The 26,142-nt window shown below is 40.0% G+C and overlaps 1 protein-coding gene across 1 annotated transcript; it reads right to left on the bottom strand.

Moving 5' to 3' along the window:
* Positions 1–372: 372 nt before the first annotated feature.
* LOC6564350 (probable muscarinic acetylcholine receptor gar-1) lies at positions 373–25,600 on the bottom strand. The gene is made up of 4 exons (XM_001990243.2): positions 25,405–25,600; positions 4,484–4,797; positions 3,758–4,179; positions 373–3,327 (listed from the first exon to the last, which is right to left on the bottom strand). The coding sequence occupies exons 2-4, from the start codon at positions 4,600–4,602 to the stop codon at positions 854–856; spliced, it is 3,015 nt and encodes a 1,004-aa protein (XP_001990279.1). The 5' UTR covers positions 4,603–4,797; positions 25,405–25,600; the 3' UTR covers positions 373–853.
* Positions 25,601–26,142: the final 542 nt, after the last annotated feature.

The following is a 26,142-nucleotide window of genomic DNA, read 5'->3' as shown; positions in this document are numbered from 1 at the left end:
TTAATACTTATTGTTGAACATTCACTTTGCAAATTTATTGTGTAATTATGGATGAGTGTCACTGTGTTATTTATAGAATATTATTAAATATTATGACAGCGGCCTGTAAATGTATGCAATCACACAATTTCTGTTATATGTATATATATATAAATATATGTTCATATATATACATATACATATATATACATATATATATATGTATGATAATTAAAAATTCTTCAGTTGGGATATGTTATGCATATGTATCAGGGTTAAGTTAATATCATTGTATTCAATATTATTATTATTATTATTATTATTGCTATTATTATTATTTTTGTTATGATTATCATATTATTAATATTATTATTAGTTTTATGTATACATTTATGTAGATGCATAGACTCTATACTAATATATCCTAGTATACATGCGTCGGTGTATTAAAGGGTTTATCTCATATGTTAGATTGTATATGTTAAATATAAACATTAATTTATTTATTGTCTAAAACATTTGCCTCATTATACTATTATTATATTGCTGACCTAACAGCTTCTAATTCCATTCTAACTAACACACACCTTTGGCTACTTAAATTACAATTTTTTGTTGCTGTTGCTGTTGATATATGTTTTTTTTTTTAATTTTGAACACCTCTTAAATTTTGAATTCAATCGGTCACTCACTGGTTAACCAAGGGATGCACAGTTTGGCGGAGCATTTACACTAATCCCACCAGTTTGGGTAGAAGTGTTGACACAACTTTCCGCGGGGCTCTCGGGATTGCTGTGCCGCTCATCAAATGCAATGCCAAACCGGATCCAGTGGCTAATCATCTCATCCCAATTCATCTCAACTGTGGCGTAGCTTAGGTCATGTGCAGATCACCCTTGAGGATGCGCATGAACGTCTTCTTGAATTGCTGATTGGCCAATGCGTAGCAGAAGGGATTCATTGGACTGTTGGCATAGCAGAGAAAATACGAGAACATATACAAATGCTCGTTGGTGCACGGCGGATTGCGACAGAAGCCCTCGACCAGGGCCAGCACATGATACGGTGTCCAGCAGGCGACAAAGCATCCCAAAATAAAAGATATGGTGCGGAACGCTTTGCGTGCACGATTCTCCGATTTGGATTTTTGTCGGCTGCCGCCAATGCCCATGACCAGCGGCAGTGCCTTCTTGCTCTTGAAATGCTTGCCAATGGAGTGCATAAAGTCTCGCTTGCTGGAACCCCGTCGCGGTACGCCGCCGCCGGTGTTGGCGCCGTTGCCTCCACCCTCATCCAAATCCTTGGCCTCCTTTCTGCTGCAGCCGGCCAGACCCGCCGTGCTGCTGGTGGTGCCACCCGATGTGGAGGCCATCTTATTGGTATTACTGTCGGACGCTTCCCGCTCATCAATCCGCTCCAGCTGTACAGTAGCACTTGCTGGCGTTGCACCATTAACAGCGGCTGGCTGCGTCTTCACCGGCAGCTGTTGTGGTAGTGGCGGCATTGGGGAATAGAGCACAGCATCCTTGCTGCTTGTCTCCATTGGACTGGAGGCGCGACGAGGCGGACAATCCGCTTGCATTTTATCATTGCCACCGGGCACATCCAGCAGACAGATGGCCTCAATGCAGCTCTCGCGACGCATTTTACCAAAATCCTCGATGCCTGTGTATGAGACGAGAAGATGTTTTTCAATTGCAACCGGCTCCTGGCACGGAGACTGGCTCCGATTCTGACTCTGACTCTGATTCTGATTCTGGCTGGTGGGGGGACTTTGGTGCTGTTTGCGTGCAGGTGGCGGTGGTGGAATGGCACTCCGCGGAGCCGAGGAAACAGAGGGCGTGGGTCGCATGGAGCGAGCGCTCTGAGAGCAACTGACGCTCTCATTGGTGGCAAACGAATTGGTTGCCTGCATGGCAGAGCTCTCATCCATGTAGCGGAGCTCCGAGTTGTTCGTCAGCAGATCGTAGGTCATGGCCAGTTCGCTGTTGCCGCCGGAGCTGTTGCCAAAGGGTCGGTCCGAGTAGTCGGACAGGGGCGTGGGGCACTGGAAGGCTTCAGGCGGCGGTAGGATCGCTTGCACCAAGCACTGTTGCACCTGTTCACGTGGCACCTCAATCGGCGCCAGATCCACGGGTGAGAGCGGGTCATTGTTTGTGGTTGGGTTGGTGGTTTGATGGAAATCAATTAGGCGTTCATGCTCGGCTATCTGGGAGAGCGTGGAGCAGGAGGTGCGCTTGGGTCGCTCAACCGGCGTATGTGCCTGAAAGTGCCCATTGCCCACCTCCTCTTTGCTCTGCGCCCGCTGTAGGCTCGTTTGGTGGTGGTCTGATTGAAGTTGCGGCGACCGGGCGCCCATAGAGTGCATGGCATCAATTGACTTGGAGTTGGTCGTGCTCTGTTGCAAGTTACCTTTGCTGCGGGTCGCAAGGAGCGCCGCCTGCGCACCAAAAACCAGGCCAATGGACGAACGCTTGCGCAGATTGGTAAGCTTCTGCTGGTTGAGCAGCATCTGCGTCTGATTCACGGATGACTCCTCGTCCGAATCGAAGGCCGGACTGCTGGAACGTTCGCTCTTCTCCGCCTCGGCTGCTGCCCGCTTATTCTCCTCAATTTTCGCCTCGGATGCCCGACGCTGTTCGGGTGTCATATTCTCCATGGCAATGGCGGCCACTTCTGGGGACTGCGCCAGCGGATTGGCTTGCCCGGAGCCACTCAGGCGCTTTACAGTTGTTGCGATGCCATTGTTGCTGCCATCCAGTTCGGTAAGTGCGCCAGACAGCTGCACCTTCGTCTTCAGTATCTTCTCCTCGATGACACCGATGCCAGCTGCATGACCGGCCATGCCTGACATGGCCCCAGCACTCAATGCCACCATTGATTGCATCTTTCGCTGCTTGGCCTCACTGCGCTTCTGCATATCGTAGGCCGTCTTGTAGATCCCCGCATATAGCACGAATAGCACTATCAGTGTCGTCCAGTAGTAGCCAATGATTAGCGCTGTGTTGAACACTGGATCCTTGAGGAACTGTACGGCACACTGGCCGGGCAACAGATCCCGTTTGCCCGTAAAGTGCTCCCAGCCAAAGATCGAGATGAAGAACAAGAGCGTTGGTATTATCCAAGTTATCGAGACCATATAAATCACACGTGTCCGGGTCCGCCAGCTGCGATATTTGGCAGCTATCTTCACCGAACAATAACGATCAATGGTGATCAGCAATACGGTGTACTGGGAGACCAGGCAGACGGTATAGTCAACGGATAGCCACAAGTCGCAGAGCAACGGTCCCAGATCCCAGTAACCCTTAAGCACATATATCGTATAAAAGGGCATTGAAACGGTGCCTGGAGTAAGAAAAACAAAGTAAATCATTTATCCCAGCTTAAATTAGGATCATTTTAATACTTTTGAATGAATTGAATTATTTGACATCATAAATAATATATTCAATCCAATTATATTAATTAATAATTCAAGTATATTTGAGAAAAATGGGTTCAAACATTATTAATAAAATATGAACGTTAAACTCTGTAAAACCAATACTCTCAATCTTAAAATAAATTTAGATTAAATAAAGAAATATTCTTAAGTGTTCTTATAAATATCATATTAGCAAACGTAAATTATTTTTTTTGCATATTTTTATTCTTTACTGAAGACTATTTAAAAGCAAATTTAAAGTAAATTATTTAGATTTTGTTTGGTTGAGTTTGATAAATCTATTTGCCACGCAATTCAAATCTGTGGCAATTGTTTGCCCATATTACCTACCTATCAACATATCCGTTGCAGCCAGAGAGGCTATAAAGTAGTTGCTGGGCTGTCGAATATTCCGGTCCACAATGAAGGCGAGCAGCACCAGGATGTTGCCGCCTACCGTTAGAATGATGCATACAAACAAACAGAGTGCAATCGCTATCGTCTGCCACATCTCAAATGGTGGCAACACCAATGCCGGCCCACTATCCTCAATGGGCGTGGCACTCGTCTCCGTCGAGCTATTGCGCCCGAAATTGGTCAAATTGACTCCGAAATTGCGATACCATTGCAACTGCTCGTTGGATGGCCATGAGTTGAAGTCGGTGATCTCGCCATAAATCTTGGCAGCCTCCAAAAAGCGTTTGCACTCCGCATGCTCCATGACCCGATTGTAGAGATCACGACAGAGATTCTCGCGCTCCTTGCGTATCCGCCTGGTAGATTTTAAGAGGTATTTAATAGTTAATATGCTTCTGTGATATAAATATATTTATATATAATGAAAGAGAAAAGAAGATCGATTATGGATTTTATTTAAGTTATTAATGAAATTAATACAAATCAAATAGTTCAGCAAGTTATTTTTTAGGAAGTTTTAATCCGAACTTTAGCATATTTATTCAGGCACATTACAAGAATCGAAATCGAAATATCTAAAACAAAATCAATATTGGAAAACAGAAAAGATATTGAAAATGAGAAAATAGGAATGATTAAACATAACGGGCTTTTGCATACCATTCTGTAATCCAGTTCGATTTAATTGCGTATATTGACTCGGTTCTGTTTGCAGCATCCAAACCACTCAGATCGTCATCGCTGCTATTAAAGCCCGTCGACTTGGCTAAATTACGCATTTTAACTGGCTTTTTTTTCTTCTTCTTCTTCTCTATTTACTCTTTGACGAATTGCTGTTGTTGCTTTTCAGTTTCCTAATGGTAATTTCCAAGTTATTCACCTTTTTGCTGTGGCTGACCGTCTTCTATTTTCAGTTTGCCATCGCTGGTGCTGACGTTTTTGTGGTTGCCCCTCACTCTGGCCAGGTGCGGCATCTGTAAGAGGGCCACAGAGCAAAGAGATGCAATTGGTACTGTGTTATGGTTGTTGCGGCCCTTTCTTGGCTTTCCTTCCGCTAACTTTAAACTAATTTTGTGGCCGTTAACTATCAACAGGCAGACGGCAACTGGCAGCAGACTGCAATTCAATCTCAATGCAAGGAGACAGGTGACTCGGGCAATTTCGCTTGCAACATTTGCATCCTGCTGCTGCTGTCTTTGTGCACCTTCTGATTGGAGGTCATTATGATGTTGTACGAGGTGGTACAAGGCAATGCTGCTTGCTCTTAAAGGGGCCTCCGACAACTTTGCACTTTGAATTTCTTTTACACATTTAATGCTATTTATTATTTAAAACTAAATATGCACAGGAAACGAACAAACTTTGTGCACAGGTCAAACTTGATTTGACTTCGCTGCAGACTGTTGCATCTGATGCCGTCAATAGGAAGGATGTCGACAGGACATCAAATTGCAACGCCAAATTGAGTTTGCAAGTTTCCTACAAATCAATAAGTTTGTCTTGGCCCCTGTGCAAATGCCTTAGCACCAAATTGAGTTATGCATTCACAAACATTCAAACTATATATAGAAAATAAATTTCCACTTTGTTTTGATACTGCTTTGACTCTCTAAGGCCTGATTATTGATAGCAAATTGAATTACTTAAATCAATTTGTAGCATTTAATTTCCATTACACTGAGAGCTAAGCCTTTTGTTTCAGTTTGTGGCATGTTTACGTAATCCTGCTGCAAGAGCGCGAAGCAATCGCTGACACCTGCTGACCTGGTGTCGGACTAAAGCCACTTTCTGGCTTAGCAAACAACAATTGGCGTTTCAATCAACGTTTTTGTTTTTATTTATTTTTTGTGAACGCACTCTGCAAACTCTGCAATCAAATCTCTGTTGCACCTCCGTCAAGCTGATACCCAATTTCTATGCTAATTAAGTGTTATCAAAAGTAGAGCTTAGGCATTTTGATTGTCAGTTGCACAAAAATGTCGGTCGGCCAATTGAAATGGGTCAAAGTTGATGTTTAAGCTTGCCTCAAGAGGAAAACCGCAAACCATCATTGGCCACTAATTTTTTTGAGATTTCAAATCGTATTCAATTTAGAATCGAAGTTTGTTAAATCTATGTTGAACGGTTTTCCATGTGAACATCTTCAATTAAGCTGTTTTGTCAACTTAAACTTAAAATCTATTCTGTTCTATTCACAAAGCAGAGCAACTGTAAGTTCTTTATTTTGCCAATAATCATCAAAAGCTGGCCGTCAACGTTCGTTTTGCTATTTAAATATATCTTTGAGTTGAATGTGAAGCAGCCCTTCAATTGCGCGTTGCCAAGGTAAAACGAGTAATCCTGCCTTTCAAGGGTATAAAGTGCAGCAAAGCCACCAGTGCTGCGGCTGCCAAGAGCCAAAACCCATCGCTGGCCTTGCGGCTTGTGCACTGGTCCTGCAAATTGACCGCAAGCGAATCTATGTGGTTCAAAAGGTGATGAATAAACTTGCATACCATATTCTTTGGCATCTTAAAGGTAGCTTTAAGCGATGCTGCATATCTGCTGTCGTCTCTACGTGTATATATTTATACATGTGTAGCTTAACTAATGAAGTTCACGTTGCTTAAAAAAGATAAATTGGGCAAAGTACAGCTGAAGAAGCGAGTACGGTTGGAAAGCACAAGGGCTGATTTTAAAGTGCTTTGCTTTGCTATAGTTAGCTTTACAATTGGATACCACGCATAAATATTTCAAAAGCTGCTACAAATGTTTTGTGTGCTACACAAAATTTAAATGTGTCTGTCAAAAATATTCCAAACTAATGAGAAAATCTAAGAAGTAATAAGTGTGATATTCACAGCACACAACATATATTCCCCTTGCTCAAGTGTCTGCTGAGTATGAAAATGAGTTTTGTTGTGGTGCTGCGTGTTGACACAGCTCCAAAATGACAATTCCTGCCCGCCTTTTATATTATACTGTAGATAAGATATATATATATATATATTTTTCATAATGGCGGGCTTTATTTTGCCTTTTTGCTTTTCTGCTAATAATAAACTTATTAAATGTGTAAGCCAGCCGTTGTCCTTGGCGCTCAAGTGTCCTGGCTGGGTGCTTTTATTTGCCAAATAATGAAAAATAATTTAATCAAGCAAACAAAGGGCTGAATAGCGATAACAAAAAAAGGGGTTGCCTCCAGGTGGGCGGCACCTGTGCGTGGCAGCTCAAAAAAAAAAAACAAAAAAGAAACGAGAATCTCATCAAAGTTCAGTGTGGCCTCTTGTCAAATGCAAATTGATGGGCAACCGTGGATAAGCGCCTCGGCCAGGCTGCAGGATATTTTCCGAGCTGCCAGCCTAATTGGCAGCAGCTGCACGAATTCCATGCAATTTTTATACCTACCAAATTCGTGCGGTTTTCAATCATGCGCTAATATCCGCGCCCGCTTTGACAAACAACTCGGATCCGGGTCTGGGTCTGGGTCTGGGTCCGGGTTAGGTATGTCAGGTTTTTAGCCGGGTCCCAACAATAGCGTTAGCGGCATGCCTCGGCCAACTGGTCGCTGTAATGCGTGTGTGCCTGCTGCTGGTTACCATCTAATCCAGCAAATTGTCAAAAGCAGCGTCCATTCTTTTGAGCCCAAGCGAACGGCAGTCACAGTGCACAAGCTACGCGCCACAGATTTTGCGTTTGACAGCATTGCCTGGCCAGAAGGCCTTTTGCACCCGGCACAGTCTGGCCCCATAATGAAGTTTCCCAAGTGCGCTTGGTAAGTTTTAATTACAAAAGGCGTCACTATCTGTATGGTGTTCTTATTCCTGCTGCTGTTTAATTCATAGCGCTTGGCATAGATTGTGCGACGAGGAAGCGTCGCCATCTTGGCTCGTGCCAGTCACATAAAGCCTTTTGCATTTTCATCAAAGTGAAATGTTAAATAAATGTTGGATCTTGGGACATTTTTGATGAATAATTTTATGTATTTTTTTTTTAACACAAGGTGACGCATGCGACGCGTTGCCCCGTGACTATTGCCAGCTACCAATTGCTGGAAAAGACAATTTTCAATTTTGACTAGACAAACAGCAAATATACAGTATGCATGGGGGCGTGGGGGCGTGCCATGGCGGCAGTCAACTGGTCCTTGTCACGTTTCTTGCATGCCAAATGAAGTTTGGATGGCGACGGAAGAGAGTAGAACTCTGCTGTGAAACGGAGGCGCTGGCGAAGCCACAAACTGTCGCTGTTACAGGCCGTGTGTAACTGTTGCGCCCATTTAGCATTGTAACCACATACACACACCCACACACACACACACACACACACACTCATGTGTGTGCGGGTGAGCACATCCGCATGCAAATTTAACGAGCGTCAATGGCAAAAATGCGCCCCAGGCCACTTGACTTTGTCTTTGTGGCAAACATTACACACACACACACACGCACACACATACACTCATGCACTTTGTGTGCTGTTAGTTTTACATCCGGTAGAAAGATAGCTCATAAATGCAAAATGCCGCCACGACACTTGCCATTTGAAAAGTGCTAAATGTGTTGGTACAAAAAAAGCGAGATTTTAACTTCAGTAGGTTTTTCATAATGCTTCCTTAAAACTTGTTTCTTATTCAAATATATGCTTTAGTTACTTGGAAAATCATTTTTATTATTATCCTTACAACACATTCAAATTGCCTTTTTTGGCATACATATTGAGGAGCAGCCAAATCGAATCCTATAAAATGAATGCACGAAAAAATCGAGTACCCGTTTGTGGTAATAAATAGGTGAATATCACCAATTTTATATAATCTTGCAAAAAGATATAGGGTCGATTCTTAAATGAAATTGTAGAGTAATTTATTACTTTATCTTACACCATAAAGAACATGTAAAAACGTTGCACATATTAAGCCCAGATGGTACACATGTCAAGGATTGTGAGACCATTTGCAGACCATAAGAGTCAGGCTCAATTTTCCTCGTCCTTAACTCAATTTGTACCATTCTCCATACGTTTTCACGATAATCGCAATGATAATTTTATGAAACTTAACACAGCCCTCTGTGTTTTCTTTTTCTCTTCTTTTTTGGTTTTGTTTTGTGCAACATCTGCAAAGTGCCTTGGCGACACTTGCTGCAAATTGCCAGCGCAAGCTCATTCCCAATCCACTATACACGATCTCTAATCCCTTCAACGGAATGGTGCTCATTTGGCGCTAGCATTCGAGCTGAAAATTGCTTGACACAGTTGTTGCATAGCTCAAGTTCTGTAACGACTGCGACTGGTGCTTCTGGTTGTCGTTGTCATTTCCACACGAAAAGCCAAATGAAACGAAAAGTAAACAAAAAGCAGGCACGTGGCAGGCACACAGTGTGGTAGACATGGCATGGCCATAAAATGACAGAGCAAATGACGCCTGCCACCCAGCTACTAATGACACTGATGCGTTTTTGATGATGCCACTGACTTGAACTGCTGCCTGCCATGCCACCTGCCCCAATTCAGTCCTATTCAGACCCTTGTAGTAATTGAATGTTGCGGTACAAAATATCTGGTTTAACGCTGCGTATGTGCAATGTTCAGGCAATGTTTTTATTAAAAGTATTTTGGTATGCGCAATTAACGTGTCCGAAATTAATAATGGCATTAATCATATAATGCTACCAAGTCGGAACAGCGAGAGGTTGTCATTGTGCTTGGCCAAGTTTTTCCTGCTGCCTTGTCAAGAACATTAATTATGCCACTGATGTTGTTATCCTGCTGCGCAGCAGCATCCTGTAAAGCACGCTGTGGACGTGAACGCCACTCCTGTCATTTGACTGTGCTATATATTTTATGATACGCTCATATTTTATGCGTCTGCAAGCGGAATTTTTGAATAGAAAAATTGAAGACAGCCGTGTGGAAATCCTACCCGTTACCCCATACAAACTTTGCCTCCTACAGGCCCATCACCATACCGCACCATACCGCACCACACCGCACAGTCCGTTGCGTGTTCACATAATTAATGCGCGAAGAGTTCGCTACATTAATCGATAAGCACTCAATTAGCAGGCCTTAAAGGCTTAGCTGGCAGTGTGTGGCTGGATTGTATTGTGTGTATGCATCCCCTCAACTTTCGCTCTAACTGAACTGAGTGAAGCGCATTCGATAGTGGCTGGCCAGCTGTGTGTGCCAATTAATTCAAAGAGCCTAATTGTGCTGACATTTTCATGTCCATTCGATCGATCAATGCGTGTGTTTGTGTGTATAAAGCAGCTGCAACAACAACACCAATAAAAATCAACAAAATGACAAGAGTTTAATGCTTTACTATAGTGATAGAGCCAAAATTCAGCTAACCCCAACAATTCATCGTCCACCTTGACCTACCTGCTGACATAAGCCTAATTTATGCCGCTTCATGTGGCTTGGAATTGAATATGACAACTTTATAGAGCTGACTTTATTATAATCGCATAAAGTATTTGCCCTGCTGGGAGTCAAGTTTGGCTGGGCTTTAGCCGCTGGTTATTTACACTCATGCATCTTTCTAGGGAGTGGCGGAAGGGGCAAAGGACGTCGTTAATGTGCCTGGCAGCTGCCGTAGCAACCAAGTTTATGCAACAGATTTATGGAAGCGCAGACTACGTGCCATAACGAGCCAGTTAAAGGAGCAACAGGACAACGCAACTACTTGGTTGTGGAATTCCCTGCTCCTGCTCTGTTATAAGCCAGTTCCATGCAAATTGGCTTTGCATTCGAAACACTAAATAATGATTGTGAAGTGAATGAGAAAAACTTGAATTAGTTCGTCGACAGCTCGTCGAAAGTTGTTCGCATTGTTGATTTCATTAATTAAATGCAGCTCGTTGCATGGCAACGGCATCGCAATCTCAATATCCTGGCAGGTTATACCTCATGCAACCAATTGAGGCATTTGCCTCTGTTGCTGTCCAATTGTCCAATGGCTTGTTATGCAGTGATATTTCAGCAACTGTTAATTATCTCTGGTATACAATCTGCATAAATGATGACAAAATTGCAGAGCATATGTGAGCTGCAAGTACTCCAAGGAATTACTTGAATTATTAGTAAGAAAAACCATAGATATGTGGCTACAAATTGTTTATTAAATGTATAAGACGCCTTTATATATATATATATATATATAGTATATGTATATCATTTTCATCAGGGTATATCAAAGGGAAGTGATAAATGCATAAGTCTTTTATTTAACTTACAGAGTCAACAAACTCTTACATTCAATATGTGTGTTGTAAGTTCATTTGCCAGCGGAAATGCGTTGCATTGCAAGGATTTCACTTGTTTCTTGCACATTTCTGTGCAAACTTGAGTTTGTGCCAAATAGACTTTACTATGCTTGCCACTCTTCTCTGTCAGTGCCTGACAACATGTATAATGCATAAGTGCCTTTTGTGTTAGCCAATTAAAAGACTTAACTCGTATATTTGCTAGCTGGCAATGGCATCAAGAACTGAGCTGAAATTACTGCATTATATAAATTATAAATAATTTGCAGATGACCTCGGACTTCGGCACAAGCCGTTGAGGATATTTGGTTGTCTAGTATATAATTTTAAAACGCTGAGATAAAAAAAGAGTAAATATGACGTTTCTCTCTATATAAAAATAGTTATTCCCAAATCATTTCAATTCAGTTTGCATCGGCTTAAGAGCAGTCATTTAAAAATATTAATTTTTTTCTTTATATTATTATGTAGTCAGAGTTTATAACAAATTACCCCAATGTACAATTTATTAAACGTCAAGAAAAAAAGTAGCTGGAGTAAATCTAGTGCATAATAGCTGCAAGTGGGTAATCATAGCAAATCAAGTATTATTACTTGGGTATGGGAAGGGAGAAGAGGAGAGACACAAATTGTGGCACCATTATGGCATTATGCTTCCATATACAATTCAGCTGTTGAGTAGTTTTCCATGTTTTACAGTTATTCTCTGCTATTCAAGCAATGCCTTTTGTTTGGCTTTTCAAATTCAGGCGTGCACCGAACTTTAAATGATTCCAGCAACATGCAAACGATTCTTCATTTCTCTTTTCTACCAGCAACAACAATTTGAGTCCGTTGTGGGAAATGGTTTTTCATTTTACACTTTGATTCCCCATCGCTGGAATATTCATGTTGGTTTTCAGCATGATTCTGAATTGGGGCACGTCGCAATGCATAAATTATACAGAAAACTGTTCTTTATAAAAATATGTGACAGTAAAAATCTGCGGCATTACAAAAATGCAACAATGAAGCTTTAGTGTGAAGGCATATAAATTATAATAAATATTGAAACATTTGATGTAAGTATATTGATTAGTTTTGAACATTTTTCATTAATCAAATATGTTGCAACTTTTTTGTTAAAATTGTTTTTCTTTTCAACATGTCTTTTGACCAGTAATTTTTGGAATTTACAAACATAAAGTTTGTAATTAGAGACTGAACTTTTACCTAAAACATACTGAAGAAGAATGAATAGATTTTTATTAAACTTCTTATTAAAATGTCTTGATTTAAATATATAAAAGCTGCTTTATTTCAAAGAATATAAAACTTAATCTATATAAAAGATTTTGAGGCCTGCTAGATAAATCTTTTCTCTGTCTGATGGATAATTGAATATTAAATAACCTGACCCCAAATCTAATAGATCATTTTGCTGGTCGGACAGTTCTCTTTGTTATTGCTAGCAAGTCCTATGATACAAACCTGCTCGCTTTATCCTCGCATCTAATCTTTTTTCCGAGAGAATGATTTGTGGGTGTATAAACCTCAGGGTCGTTCTGTAATTTGTATATATATATATATGTAAATATTTTTTAATATTACTTTGTGCACAGTGCTGTTGTAGCCAATGCTGTCAACGCATTACGTAATTATTTATGAAATTATGAAAAATTTCACAGGCAGCAGTGAAACACATCCTTGAGTCCACTTGAAGCTACATTTTTGAGAACGTGTTGTGGCACATTTAATGGCTGACGCGTCGCTGTCCCTTCAACATTAGCGACCGAATTATGTGGGCAAAACAAAAACGTTTCAAAAGAAGACAGCAGACAGATAATTGGGAGGGGAGGGAGGGTTTGCCGGGCGAGCTAACCGATGACAACATACATATATAGCTCAAGGAGTAGCGGCAGGACTAACACGGCTAGCACGTGGGCCCCCCAATGCATCGTTAAAGATTTATTTTGAAATTCCAATGGGCAACCAACCGACACGCCATGAGCCGCTGCGCGTAATTGTGCACTTTAGTGGGGATGGTTTTGTGTTGAATGGTGGGTTGCCAGTTTTGCTTACTTTTATGGTAATAATTTCAGTCAACGGAAGCGGAAATGTAAAAACGTGTTACCAGGAAGTCATAATTCAGCTTAGACAAACGAGAGATAGTCGACAGCGTTGAGGGAAAGAGTGGCGACAGAAAGTGTGATTGTGCCACATGCAACACTCTCTGCCCGCAGCGGTTATTATTGTTGTTGTTTCAGTGATTGCTGCTGTTGAAGGACTACATCGCATTAATGTGGTTTTACAACATGTTGAGGCATAAAAATGAGATATTGCTGCCACACATGCCGCAAGTGTGTCTCTGTCTGTTTGTGTATGTGTGTCTGTGTCTGCTGTTGACTGCATTGCGAGTAAAATCACAGGCAGTGGGGAATCAGTGGTCAGCAACAATATAGTCGAAATTAGCGCAAAATGAATTATAAATGTGGCCTCAATAAAACGGCAAACAATGGAGCCGACGCAACAGACAATAAAGCAAATTCCCTTAGTAAACGTCAGAAATTAATGCTTACAAAAAAGACATTTTGCGGATATATATCATTTTCCAAGCAGTTGTTGATTAAACATTAATTAAAGAACTTTTGTGTCTATATTATTTATTTCAGATATATTGATATATAATGAAAGAAAGCAATTTAGAAATCGGTTTTTCAACTATCAGCAAACTAAAACGGTGATTTAGTTGCAAACCAAAAACAAAATTTCAAAGATTTCAGATTCTACGAAAAACTCCTTTCAATTTTAAAAATAAGGATTTGTGTAGGTATGAATAAATGAATATAAATATATCTATTAAAATGCTTGCATTTCAACGATAAGTGATTCTATGAGGATGCTGACACTTCCTATTTCTTAGGACTCTAACAATAAACTAAGCGAGCTCCGAAAATCAAATATATAAAGATACATTGAGGAAAATGATGTAAAGCGAATTTCTAAATTATATTCTACAATTGAATTGCGCTGCTTAATGCTTATCACAGACTGTGTTCATATGCTGCTGCTTCTTTGTGTTGACTGGTTAGTTATGAACCATAAAGGACTTGATACTTTACAGCACGTTGAGCATTGTTTGAAATATAGTCGACGCTTTATGGCGGCTTAACAGAAAATCCCTGGCTGTGTTTACAGCTGCCACCAAATCTGATGTTGCTAAAATATTTGAGCAAGCGACGGCGAAAATCTTTAAAGTCTCAGCGTGCCACAGTTGCTGAAGCCGGGGTTGGGGCAGAATAGGGTCGTTTAGCGCATTCCATTCTTGGCGTGCAATGCTTCTGGCAATTATCAGAACATCGTGTCGCAGTCATCGTCCTTGCTGTCCTGTGCCACACTAACAATAATACCCCAGCGAAGAGCGAACAACAATATGCGGCAACCAATCAGGCAAACAGTGAGAGTGATGCGACCCACAACGCCCATTTTTAATGTGCACAACTTGACTGGGACTGCTGGTTTTCAGTTTGGGTTTGCGTTTTGTGTTCTGGGTATTTGTATTGGAATTTGCTGTGCAACTGCGTGAATTGTCTTGTACGTATTTACACTGGGCGACAACAGTAAATTGACATAAAAACCAAATTGTCCATAAAAATGTATTTCCCTCTAGCCAGCAAAGATCTCCCCAAACATAATTTCTTCTTTTTTTTTTTTTTTTGTCGCTCGACGCTTATCGATAAAGTTCAACGGCTGGGATAGCCAAATGTTAGCCGATGTGGTGTATGGTAGGAGTTACGCTGTGGCAGCACTTCGCTGCCAGAATTAGTTTCCTGTGACGCCTCGCTGTGAAAACCCCCAGTGACGTGGCCAGCTCCGTTTCAGTCAACAATTTAATCAGTTCATCGTCGTTGCCGCAAATCCTTGGCTTTCGGTTACATTTTATTTTGGCGCTGGTTTATTTGTAGACCCTTTTGGGTTTTATATTTCTTAGACATTGCCACCAAATAAGTCGCCTTTAGTTGACTTTTTATTGATTGCCAGGCTTCAGGAAATTAAATGCCATGCCTTCAGCAAGTCCCATCAATAATACAGTTTCCCTCAGTCATTTGCCTTTCGTTCATAAACATTGACAATGGATTCGATATTAGCTTCGGCTAATGCTGATATATTGACAATTATTTTCATTTATATATATATCTATATATATATTTGTATGAGGTATTGGGTATATGGATAAACGCTTTTGGAAGGGGTATTGAAGGTGTAATAAATTAGCGAGATAGATAAGGGGTGAAACCTTAGAATGTCTTATTATTTACATAAATTCATAATTAGAAAATTCAGAGTCTAATTTCCGACTGTGCTAGGCTTTAATGCTTTTAAAAAATTTAATAAAATAAAAAAACTTAAGTTGAAAAAAATTTCAATAAAAAGCTACTTTTTTTTTAATACCCACAATCAATTGAAAAAACAGTTTTGAAAATAAGAAAAAAAGAAAAAAGCTGAAATAGATTACGTTTTTTGAAAATTGTGATTAAAGTGATTGATAAAGAAAAAAAGCAACAAAAAAAATATAGAGAATAATATATTTGGAATCCACTTCTAAGCTTTCAAACATATTGTTTGGTCAAACTAATTTGAATACAACTGATATTGAATGATCAGCTGTTAATTTGTCAATTTATCGCTACTTTACATAACTCAGTTAAATCTTATTCACTTATGTAAACACTACAATGTAATTTTGGTAAATATCGATAGTTTTCACTATCGAAGAGTCCTACTTGGAGATTCAAGCAAGTCAGACGCGCGCTTTTGTTTCGGTCATAAATAAACTTACTAAAGTAAATAGTTTAAATACCGCCCAGATCTGAAGTTTCATGTTTGCATAAAAAACGCTTTATGCATCGAACACATATATTTAATTTTATATAATAACTTATATAACTATAACTTTTCCGTCGAATGCACATTTTATGTATGATGCAAATAAGTGGAAAGTATTATTTTATTTAATTGCTGTCATGTATTTCATGCTTACATATCTCAGTTTTGTGGTGTTGTTATGTTGTTCATGCTCACCCATGCACAAGAGATGCTGCTGATATGTTATGTGCGCTCATGTGCTAATTGATACGTATCGAATGCAAAAACAGATGCTACATGCATCGTGTGCCATTTGCTTTTCTGGAAAATCGAACGATCTTCTTTTTTTTTGTTGTTTTTTTTTGTTGTTTTTTGCCACTTATCAACACCCACACACATACACATATTCAAATACAGAGCGAGTGAGAGGAAGAGATATGAACAAACACGCACATTGACTTTGAATGAGTTTTTAATAACATTGTTAGCGTCAGCTCGTGCGATGACCACAACCGCGACCTCCGAGCCCTGGGAGCTCTGGAGTTGACTTTTGCACACGTTCGAGGCCGGCCAACGTGACCAACAAGAACAACAAAAAGAGCAACAGCAACAGCAACAACAATGTATATGTATTTATGTCAGTGAGTGTAGGTGTTGGTGAGTTGGCTATTTTTGTTTGTTTATGCTACGGCAAGCGAACATATAAGCACGGACCTGACCAATGTTTGCTCAACGCCTCGCGCTTCTTTTTTCGCAGTTCACATGGCCAACATATTGAAAATGTCGCGCTTGTTGTGGCACATGGGGTGGCAAACAATGGCTTGGTAGCTGTTGTGATTTTACGAACACTGCGAAAAGACTATTGGTCACATCAAGCGCACTAATTCCTGCCTGGCAAATAATGTAGGATATACCCATATTAAAAATGGCTCTACTCTGATTCTGATTTTAATATGGAAACTACAGTAAGCTATTTACCATAGAGTAGTGTTAGCTTGATATTATGACAGCTGCAAAGGTATTTCAGTAGTTCACTAAGCTGTCCCAAATTAGTTTCACCCAGAAAATGACTCTACTTAGCAACTGCAAAAACTCGACCTAGCCATGAGGCTTAAGACCAACACTTTAGCTTATTCACGGCGCACACATGCGTACACATGTTGTGGCAGAGGCATGTGCCAAGTGGCGCAGTGACTGTAGATAAAGGGCTGTATGTGTAGCAGGAAAAAGCAAAGGAAAAAAAATGAATTGCAAACAAAGAAAGGCTGCCGAAAACAAATAATCCGTTTGCTGTTTGTACAAGACTGTGAGTGTATGCGTGTGTGTGTGCAAATGTGTGTGTGTGCGTGGATGTAAGTGTTCGTGCTTTGGTGTTTGTGTTTTCTTTTCACGCACACAGCGTGTTGCACGCTCCTCTTATCTGCTCTGTGCTGGATGCTGGTGCTGCTACTGCTGCTGCATTCGCTTTTTGTCTGTTTACATGCTGTTGCCATCACAGCCGCAACATGTTGAGCAGCAAAGTAATATATTATAACAAAAGGCCAAGCACGGATTCAGCACAGCTTGGGTTAGGGGCAGGTAGATGCAGAGGCTGGGACAGTGCGTCAGTCAGTTAGTCAGTGTCGCTAGTCAAGCACCACAGAGCTTAAAAACTCATTGACACGTTCATGTTGCAACACTATTCATTTCTCCAAGCTATTTTCTTTGGCATGTCCACCTTTTGGCACACCCCACACAGCACTGTTCCGCAATCCAGCTCGTTTCAACATCCTTGCGTTCGGAAAGCTGACAATTTTCCTTGGTGTTAGCTTTTTCAGCTCTGTCGCATTATATTACGTATACGTAATCTGCTTTAATGTCTAGCTAAATGCTACATAAAATCTTTCTTTGAATGCAGGTGCAACAGTGCGTATGGCTTGTTTTGAATATGCACGTAATTGCATTGCAATTTTGTAATTTGCTGAGCAACGAAACCAAATAATAATTCAATTACGTCTTCTTTTCTCACACAATCTCACACTATCTGCGCACTTGAACTAATTAAATGAGAGCTTTGAAGGTCCATTTAATTTCAACGAACCGCAAGAATAGATGCATTTTGTGCTCCTGAGCTGCTTTGCGTACATTGTCCTAGTTTACAAAATTCAAATCCTCTCTTATATTTTACATATTTTATACATTTTTCATTCTGTGGCAAGAATGGCCCAAAGGCAGACAGGCGGCACCTTTGTGCCCTTTGCGCCTTTGCTAAGCCCTTGACAAGCAGATAGTTCAAATATTTTACAATAAAAGTTTTGTTTTGTTTATAACACGCGGGAAAAGCAATCACATGAAAGCATTTTTAATATTTTTTGTTTGTCTCTGCAAAAAGTTGACATTTTGGATAAAACATAGGGGCGTGCTTTATTCAACATAAATTATTGAAAGCCTATAATCAATTTGTACACCTTGTTGGCCCAATCTATGTATATAAATATTCGAAAATTGCTTGTGGCACGCAAGCAAAGCACAAAAAAAAGAAAAATAAAATAAATAAAGTAATATAAAATGTCTACCTTTGAGGTCATTTTGAGCAGGTGCAGCTTAAGGCAGCACTAATCATGTTTAATCCACATCCTTCTTAGTGAGTCAAGTTAATACTCGCTCTATAAATATGCTGGATAATTAATGCCAGTTGCTAGCTGCCAGTTGGTGTTGTTTGAAAAATCTCTTTGGGCCAGTCAATTTCAGGCTCGAGTTACCTCGCTGCTTTTGGCTACAATCGCCGCTCTTCTAATTAAGTTGTAGCCAATCATTCATTAAGCACATCGAATCTGTTTTTATGTGCGGCGCTCATTAAAGTTTTGTAATTGCAACAACTTTCTAATGCCACAAAAGCCAAACCAATGTCGCTTTTAATTATGTGCACGGTAGCACGATTGAGCAGCAAAGAAACAGGCAACATACAAAACATCCCGGTAGCCAATGAGCGCCGTTTAGCACCTCGACGCACGTCAAATTGTGTGTGGCACGAACTGTGCGGCCCAGCCCCTTTGGCTGGCCACACCCAATGTCAATGCAAGGACTGAATGGCGTTGGGCGCGCTCAAGGCTAAAAAATACTGAAATGGCTAACTGACTGGCGGACTGGCTGACTGACTGGCTGACTGACTGAATGACTGTCGCGCTCTGATCGACAGGCTGTCTGTCAGTGGCACTGTGGTTGAGTTGCTGCCCCGTTTATTTTTAAAACGACCTTCGTGCAAATCAAATGCAAAATTTTCCTGCAGCCCGCGAAACGCGTTTGCCTCTTATGAAAGGTCAAAGCCGATTTAGAGGCAATGACTGTCTAGAACTAGAGAATATACGACTGCACACGGAGAAATTATTGCAACCTTATAGATGGCAAAAATATTTAGATAAAGTTCTCGACTAATGCAAATTTTATTTCTTATATTGAATACAATAATTTTTATTTTTTGTTTTATTTGCCAATATTATTTATTAACAATCATTTAGAATAATTTTATTTATTTTAAAATCTTTTTATAGTTCGAAGAAAATTTGATAGATTCTTTCCAGTCAGTTTTTGCCCAGTTTTAAGTTCTAGCTTTTTTTTTATAGTTTTTTGTTTTTCTGTTTTTTTTTTTGAGTGTATTAGCATTGTCCCGAGTGATGGCTGTCATGCACCTTTGGTTTTGGGTTTGTTGTTATGTGAGTCGCCTTATGAGTTGTTTGTGCTTTTGGGCGCTCAATAAACATAATTAACATTTTGCCACTCGACGTGGACGGGCAACTAATGAATGAATGTGCTGAAAATGTTATGCTGTCCTGTTCTATCTATACACATTTCATATGCAAAGTGAGCTGCTACAGTTTATTAAAAATGCAAAAAGTGCTTAACTATTGGGTTGTTAAGCTGGCAGACAGGTTAGTCGCAAGTCTGTAGGGCAAATAAATAAACAGCAAATTGTACACACACACACATACCGCTGCGAAAGCACTTCAACCACATGCATACAAGTGTCACTTGTGTGTAGCACACTCCATACTTGCCAACACTTGCAAATTGCCAAGTGAACAAGCACAAGGCAGCAACACATGGCGTATGCGTGTTTTGTCCTTTTTGGCTGGTGTTGGTGCTGTCGTTTGCCAGGCTCTGTGCGTCTGCGGCGGCACCGCAGTGTGTAATTAAATATTTTACAGGCAATCTACATTCTTGAGATAAACACAACTTTATATGTGGGGTTGCCAACAGCAGCAGCGACCACAAACAACAAGGGGAAGCTGTAAGCTAAAATAAACAAGAAAGAAAAAAAAAAAAAATAGTGCCATGAGAGACATCAAAGTTTGCATACGCTCTTCAGAAATTATTCAATAAACTGGAAAACCTGTTCAAAATTATTATTGAGTGCCATGTATACCTCTAAAACTACTCTCAAGCTGGATTTGATTAACTGAATGATTTCGATAGGGTTTTATCGATGACACTATTTTTTCGATGATGGACATTTTAAATTATTTTAATTATATTAGAAAATGAAGTATAAGTAGTAAGAAGTGTGCTTTAAGTGAGTCATAGAGAAGAACTATCTAATTTTAAATATTATGAAATATTATAACAAATAAAATATTATATTTTAGATAGCTTAACATAATTACAAACTTTGGCCATCGTTAATTTTAGTAAATAATTGCAATTTATTTAATATACAATTTTTTAAATAAACACAATAATATAGTCAGATGGTGTATTGGCAACCTTCTCAAAAAAACTGATATATTTTCAGTTAGGGTATTTAAGGGACAACACTATAAAATGTCAGATTAATTTTTGCAGCGCACTCACTCTTTTACATACATATCTTTCACGTACATATATATAAAGGACAAGGCCTGATCCCGCTACTGGTGGTATTGCGCTTAGACTGCAATATTTTGAAGGCCTCCCCCCAAAATTAAGCCTGTACACATAGACATAAAGATCCAAACACATACACGTACTGGCACACGCAGACGCACTGCTTTAGAAAGGAGCTTGTATCTTGTATTTTTGAATTTTTGAATTTGCTCGCCTTTTGTGGAATTTGGATTAGTGTCGTTTGACTTTTTCGAGATACAAATGTTGCATGAAAAGATAATCGGCTTGGCTGTGTTACCATCAACATGGACATGCTGTGGTCCGAACGGCGCCTGCGTTTGAGTTGCCACATTCTAACAGCTTTTGAATACTGCTTTGGGGTTTTGTGGCTGTGGCTGGGCCCTTTTTGGTGCTCGTGTCTGTCCCGCAGACCCAAATTAGATTTTGTTGTTGTCTTCCACTTGGGTGCGATTCCTGTGTGTGTGTGTATGTGTGTGCGACATGTGGCATGGTAATACCACCTTGTTAAACACATGCAAGCATGTTTGGAATTGCACTTAGAGTTTGTAATTTGTGAATTGAAATGGTTAAGAGTAAAACTTTGTGCAGATTTTATAAGCAAATTATAATGTCAGCCCCTGGCAGGAAATATGTAGCAATGAAATAGCCATAACCGACGGAATGTGGTAAGTTATTTAGACCCATTTCCCCGTCAGCAGCAATACAAGTTGCTTGGTTTGTATAATTGGATTTTGTTTTATTGCACTTTAATTAACAATTAAGCAGAAATTGAATTAGCGAGCATTTTATTTTCATTTTATTAGCACTTTTTATTTGCCATTCGCTTTATTTTTTTGCTCAAATTTAATTAAATGTGATTTTGCATTTAAATAATTTGTAAGTCATACCGCCATCTGACATTTCCCCTTTCATTCAAGGGGCGACAACCGTCTTAGTCATGGCAACGTAGCAGAAATATTTTGTAATTGCCCCGCTATAAAGAGTTGGGTGTTGGTGCGAGAGAGAGATTGACCAATGATTTAGTACAGCCAGTACAGCACAGCTGTTAAGTGGGCCGAACCACGAACATACATACATGTATAGATCCATACATATATACAGAGTCAAGCACACGTTCTGCCCACTTGTGTTGGCCTAATTGGCTGGCCAAGTGAAGGATGTGCGGTTGTTGGTCAAAAACGAGTGCTGGCTGCAGTCGAAGCATTGCCTTTATTGCAGTGCAGCTGAAAAGCGGATGCAGGCGGAAACGAGCTTTAAGTAAGTGAAGCATAAATATTTCTAACTTAAGCACCTGGATTCAATTCTTTTCACTTTCTTTAAAAAGTTTTGCTGACTTTGATAATTTTGTGGGTCACCCACTAGCGAAAGGATAATATCTATTCAGCTGACGTGCGAGTGAATCAATGTCAAAGCGCACGTGTTGCTTACTCATTCAAAAACACACACACATACACGCCTACACACATACATATACACGTGATATGCATTAAAACTACAACAGCAAAGGCGGAAACGGAAATGTACAAGCGTGTTTGAGCTGAAAGCCATAATTTTACATTAGCAGTAGCAGCAGCAGCAGCAGCAAACGCAAGAACAAACTGAGAGCTGCTTTTATGGTTGCGCCACATTTCATTGAAATGGTCCGCGAACGTGATAGAAATTTACATATAACAAGCAGAAAAAAAATAAAATTTAAAAATGTTCTTACGTGTAAGCCGTTTTCTCTAACACTAAGCCCAAAGCATTACGAAATTGCCATACTGTACGATACTGAAATCTTTTTCCATTTGTCCATATATTAAAACAAAATATAACCTTAAGGTTTTTGGGTACTAAAATGATCTTGTCGATATATGAGCTTATCTGCCTATTAATATGTGCTGTCGAAGATCTTAGCTGATGGCCAAAGCAATTAGAGGTGACTTGTGATTTTTTATTTTTCTAAATATAATTTCTTCTAAAGCTTAACTTAAAAATATTTGAAATTGATACTGAGCTTTATGCTTATAATATAAGCTAGCTTCTATCAAAAATTGATCTGTTTGCAATTTGTTATGCAAGTGGATTTTGATTCAATCAGAGTATGCTAACTTCGACCGTGCTAAAAATCATTTTCTATCATTTGTTTTAAGCATTTCCGTAGCTATGCGATTTGATAAAATTGTACACATAGCGCATGAGTTGTCAAGTGTTGTAACTGATGACTGACGATGATTGAAGGAGAATCCGAGAAGTGTGAAATCTGAGTTCGGTGCGCGTATAATTGGAAATTCTTGTCCAGCTTCTGTTTTCGTATCCCCGGCTCAGCCTTGGCGCTGTTTCTATATAATTAGTTTTGCACTAACTGGGGCGTAAGAAAAAAAAACAAAAAACAAGAAACATACACACAAAAACACAGACACTGCGCTCCGGATCGAAGCATTTGCCTGGACGAAAATCATTAAAAATATTTGCCTGCACGCGCTGAGCCTCGTCATCCAATCAACCACCCCATCAAAAAAAAAAAGCAGAAAAGAACACCCCAATTTGGGGCACGAAAAATTGTTGCTTACTTGGCAAAGATGTTTATCACAGAGCCGGTTGAACACCAAAAGCTGGCCAAAATGGTAGTCGGGTGTGGGCCAGCTATTGACTGTGACTGCTACTGCTGCTGCTGCTGCTGCTGCTGCTGGGGTAACTTTCGGCGTCGCTGCGGTTCCCAGTGTAAATATTTTGGCATTTGCGCTCGCGTTTTGGGCTTTCTTTCGGATTAGTTTCGTTTATTTCAACATTTGTGCGCCGCACTAAACGCATCCTGTGCCAGTTTCAGCTCCCAGCCATCTCACTGTCTCCTGGCTGTTGGCCATTTTTTGTGTGGCCGACTGCTGCGGCATACGAATTTAATCAGGCCGCTGGGGACTCTAAAGCGGCGAAGCACGCCCCACCAAAAAAAAAAAAAAAACAAAGAAGAAAAGCATAGTTGTATACGTACTTGTAACACACAAATTTCCTTAAGCGAAATGCTGAAAATGTGGCCCAAGATGATGACTATGACGATGTCGATGACTAGCTTCCATGCGCACCCCACTAATCCCCCCTTTGACAGACCGCGTTTGCCTTGGTTGGCCACTGTTGGATTTATTTTGGAGCTATTCGTGTTGTGTGTTGTTTTGCTTTTTCTTTTTCTTTATTTTTATTTTTTTTTGTTACTACACATTATACAAGTGTGTGAAGTAGTAATTTAAGTGCGGGGCGTTGACACGCCCACCAGCGGCATTTGGGGTGCATTAAATGCCGCCTTCAATTCTGGCCTCGGGGGCGTTTGTGCTTCCCATTGATTTTTGGCATTCTTTTAAGCACATTTCTTTCCACGGAAATCATTTTGGTTTCATTTCGATTTCAAAGAATTTCTGCAACATTGAGTGACATTCACTTCAATGGATATGGATACTGTCTGCAGTCCTTACACAGTCGGAAGCAGGCAAAGCTCACAGCACGACATGCCCCCTGCCACTTTTCGTGTCTCACAAGCAACTAAATGGCAGCCTTTCGATAAATACAAACTTATTGCTTTTCAGCTGGTCACAGGTGAAGCTCACAGCGGTCAAGTTCTTTAAAGAAGTTTCCTACATATTTAACCTAAGGCAATTGGATATATGTACATACATTAGATTAATTGCCCCAACGCATATGAAAATTGAATTCATTTTTCCAAGATGAGAACCAGGAGTTTCTTTACGAAACAGTTGGCAAACTCATTCAACGAGTTAATTATGTAGAGTTCGATTGTCATTGTTAGATTTACACAAACATCTAAAATCGTATTTAAATATATAATTATAATAATAGTAAATAGTAAATGAATAAAAGAGCTACATAATGAATTTCAGTACTTCATTTGCAATCATTGTGAAACTTTCAGCATCGATAAAAATAAGTGTTTATTAGCGAAACTCTGGAGGAAAATTAAATATTCATAAACAACATAATCTGTGTAGAGAATGCGGGTACATGGGAAATGGATTGTTATTAACTTGTTAAGCATGTTTTTACATTCCTTTAGACACATCCAATGAAAAACCATAGAAAACTGAATATGCTTTATTTAATATATTAACAGGTGTGAAAATTTATCGATTTCATGATGACTTCAAACTCCAAAATTGTTTTTCTTCTGAACTGAAATTAACATATAAATCGCAAAATGCTATCTGGAAAATGTAGCTTTTGTGTGCAATCTAAATATATCAATTTGAATAGCTTGTTAGCCACATAATTTATTTATAAGCCGTTAGTTTGAATTATAATTTTAGAAGCCGCAATTTCCTCGCTTCATGCATCCTGTCGGCGACTTTAATCCTGCAGCGAGCAAAGCAGGAGGCTGACGATGTGCTTGTGTTTGTGCTCATATATTTTTAGAATACTTTTTAGTAGGCAGACATACAACCTGAACTGGCACCTGTCTAGCTGAGTGTCTGTTGGCCGCGTGTTGGCTGTCAAATCGATAACAATTCACATTCCTTAACATATCCTGTTTGATTGATCTAATTTAATGTCAAGATTGATGGTGCAATCTCGGAATTTGTCTAGATGTTTGCTATATGCTAAGAGGTTATATGAATATGTATACATAACTGTATTGCAACTTACATGTACAAATTGAGCAGCTGCAGCAACAGTTGCCGTTGACGCAAGCGTCACGGCCATCAACAGCAATGCAACTCCAATTGCCGTTGCAATGTTTAACAGCACTTCAAACTTGTTACTTGCCAAACTTGCCACAAAAAATTGTACTTGTATGATTTTTTAAATCTCTGTTTACCGTTATATGTGGTACACAACGCGACACTATATTGTACGTCTGCTGACTGCCGTGCAACGCGACTGTGCAGCCCAACGGATGTTTGTGGACTGTGCCTCAACCTGGCCGTAACACGGCCTATTAACCAGCTACATTTTGGCTGGAGCAACTGTTGGTCGTGCGCTTATCGTAAACGATATAGCGCGCTCGGCAGCTGCACGGCCATGACCACGAATCGGCCGTATCCTTCTTCGTGCTACTGCTGCGGCACGGTCTTCGTGTGTTCAACACACCGCACCAGCAACAGCTTTGACGTGTGTGTTTGTGCTCGTGTCGCTGTCGGCAGCTGTTTAACTATTTTTTGGTTGGTTTTTAGTTTTTCATGCGCTTGCATCTCAATGACAAATTGTTGCATCTGCAAGGAACGATCTGGCACCGTGTTACGACTGTACGAGAGAGTTTGTTTATGTGAGAGAGGGTGGGTGGATGGGTGTGTGTGTGTTTGTTTGCGAGTGTGAGCAAGTACGTCAGGGACGCTTATATGCAAGATACAATCAATATTTTGTTTACAGTTGCAATTTCAGTTT

Source organism: Drosophila grimshawi, unplaced genomic scaffold, assembly GCF_018153295.1.
Source record: "Drosophila grimshawi isolate 15287-2541.00 unplaced genomic scaffold, ASM1815329v1 contig_311, whole genome shotgun sequence".
Classification (NCBI taxonomy): domain Eukaryota; kingdom Metazoa; phylum Arthropoda; class Insecta; order Diptera; family Drosophilidae; genus Drosophila; species Drosophila grimshawi.
The sequence above is the reverse complement of the archived record's forward strand: the minus strand, read 5'-3'. Positions and strand labels throughout refer to the sequence as shown.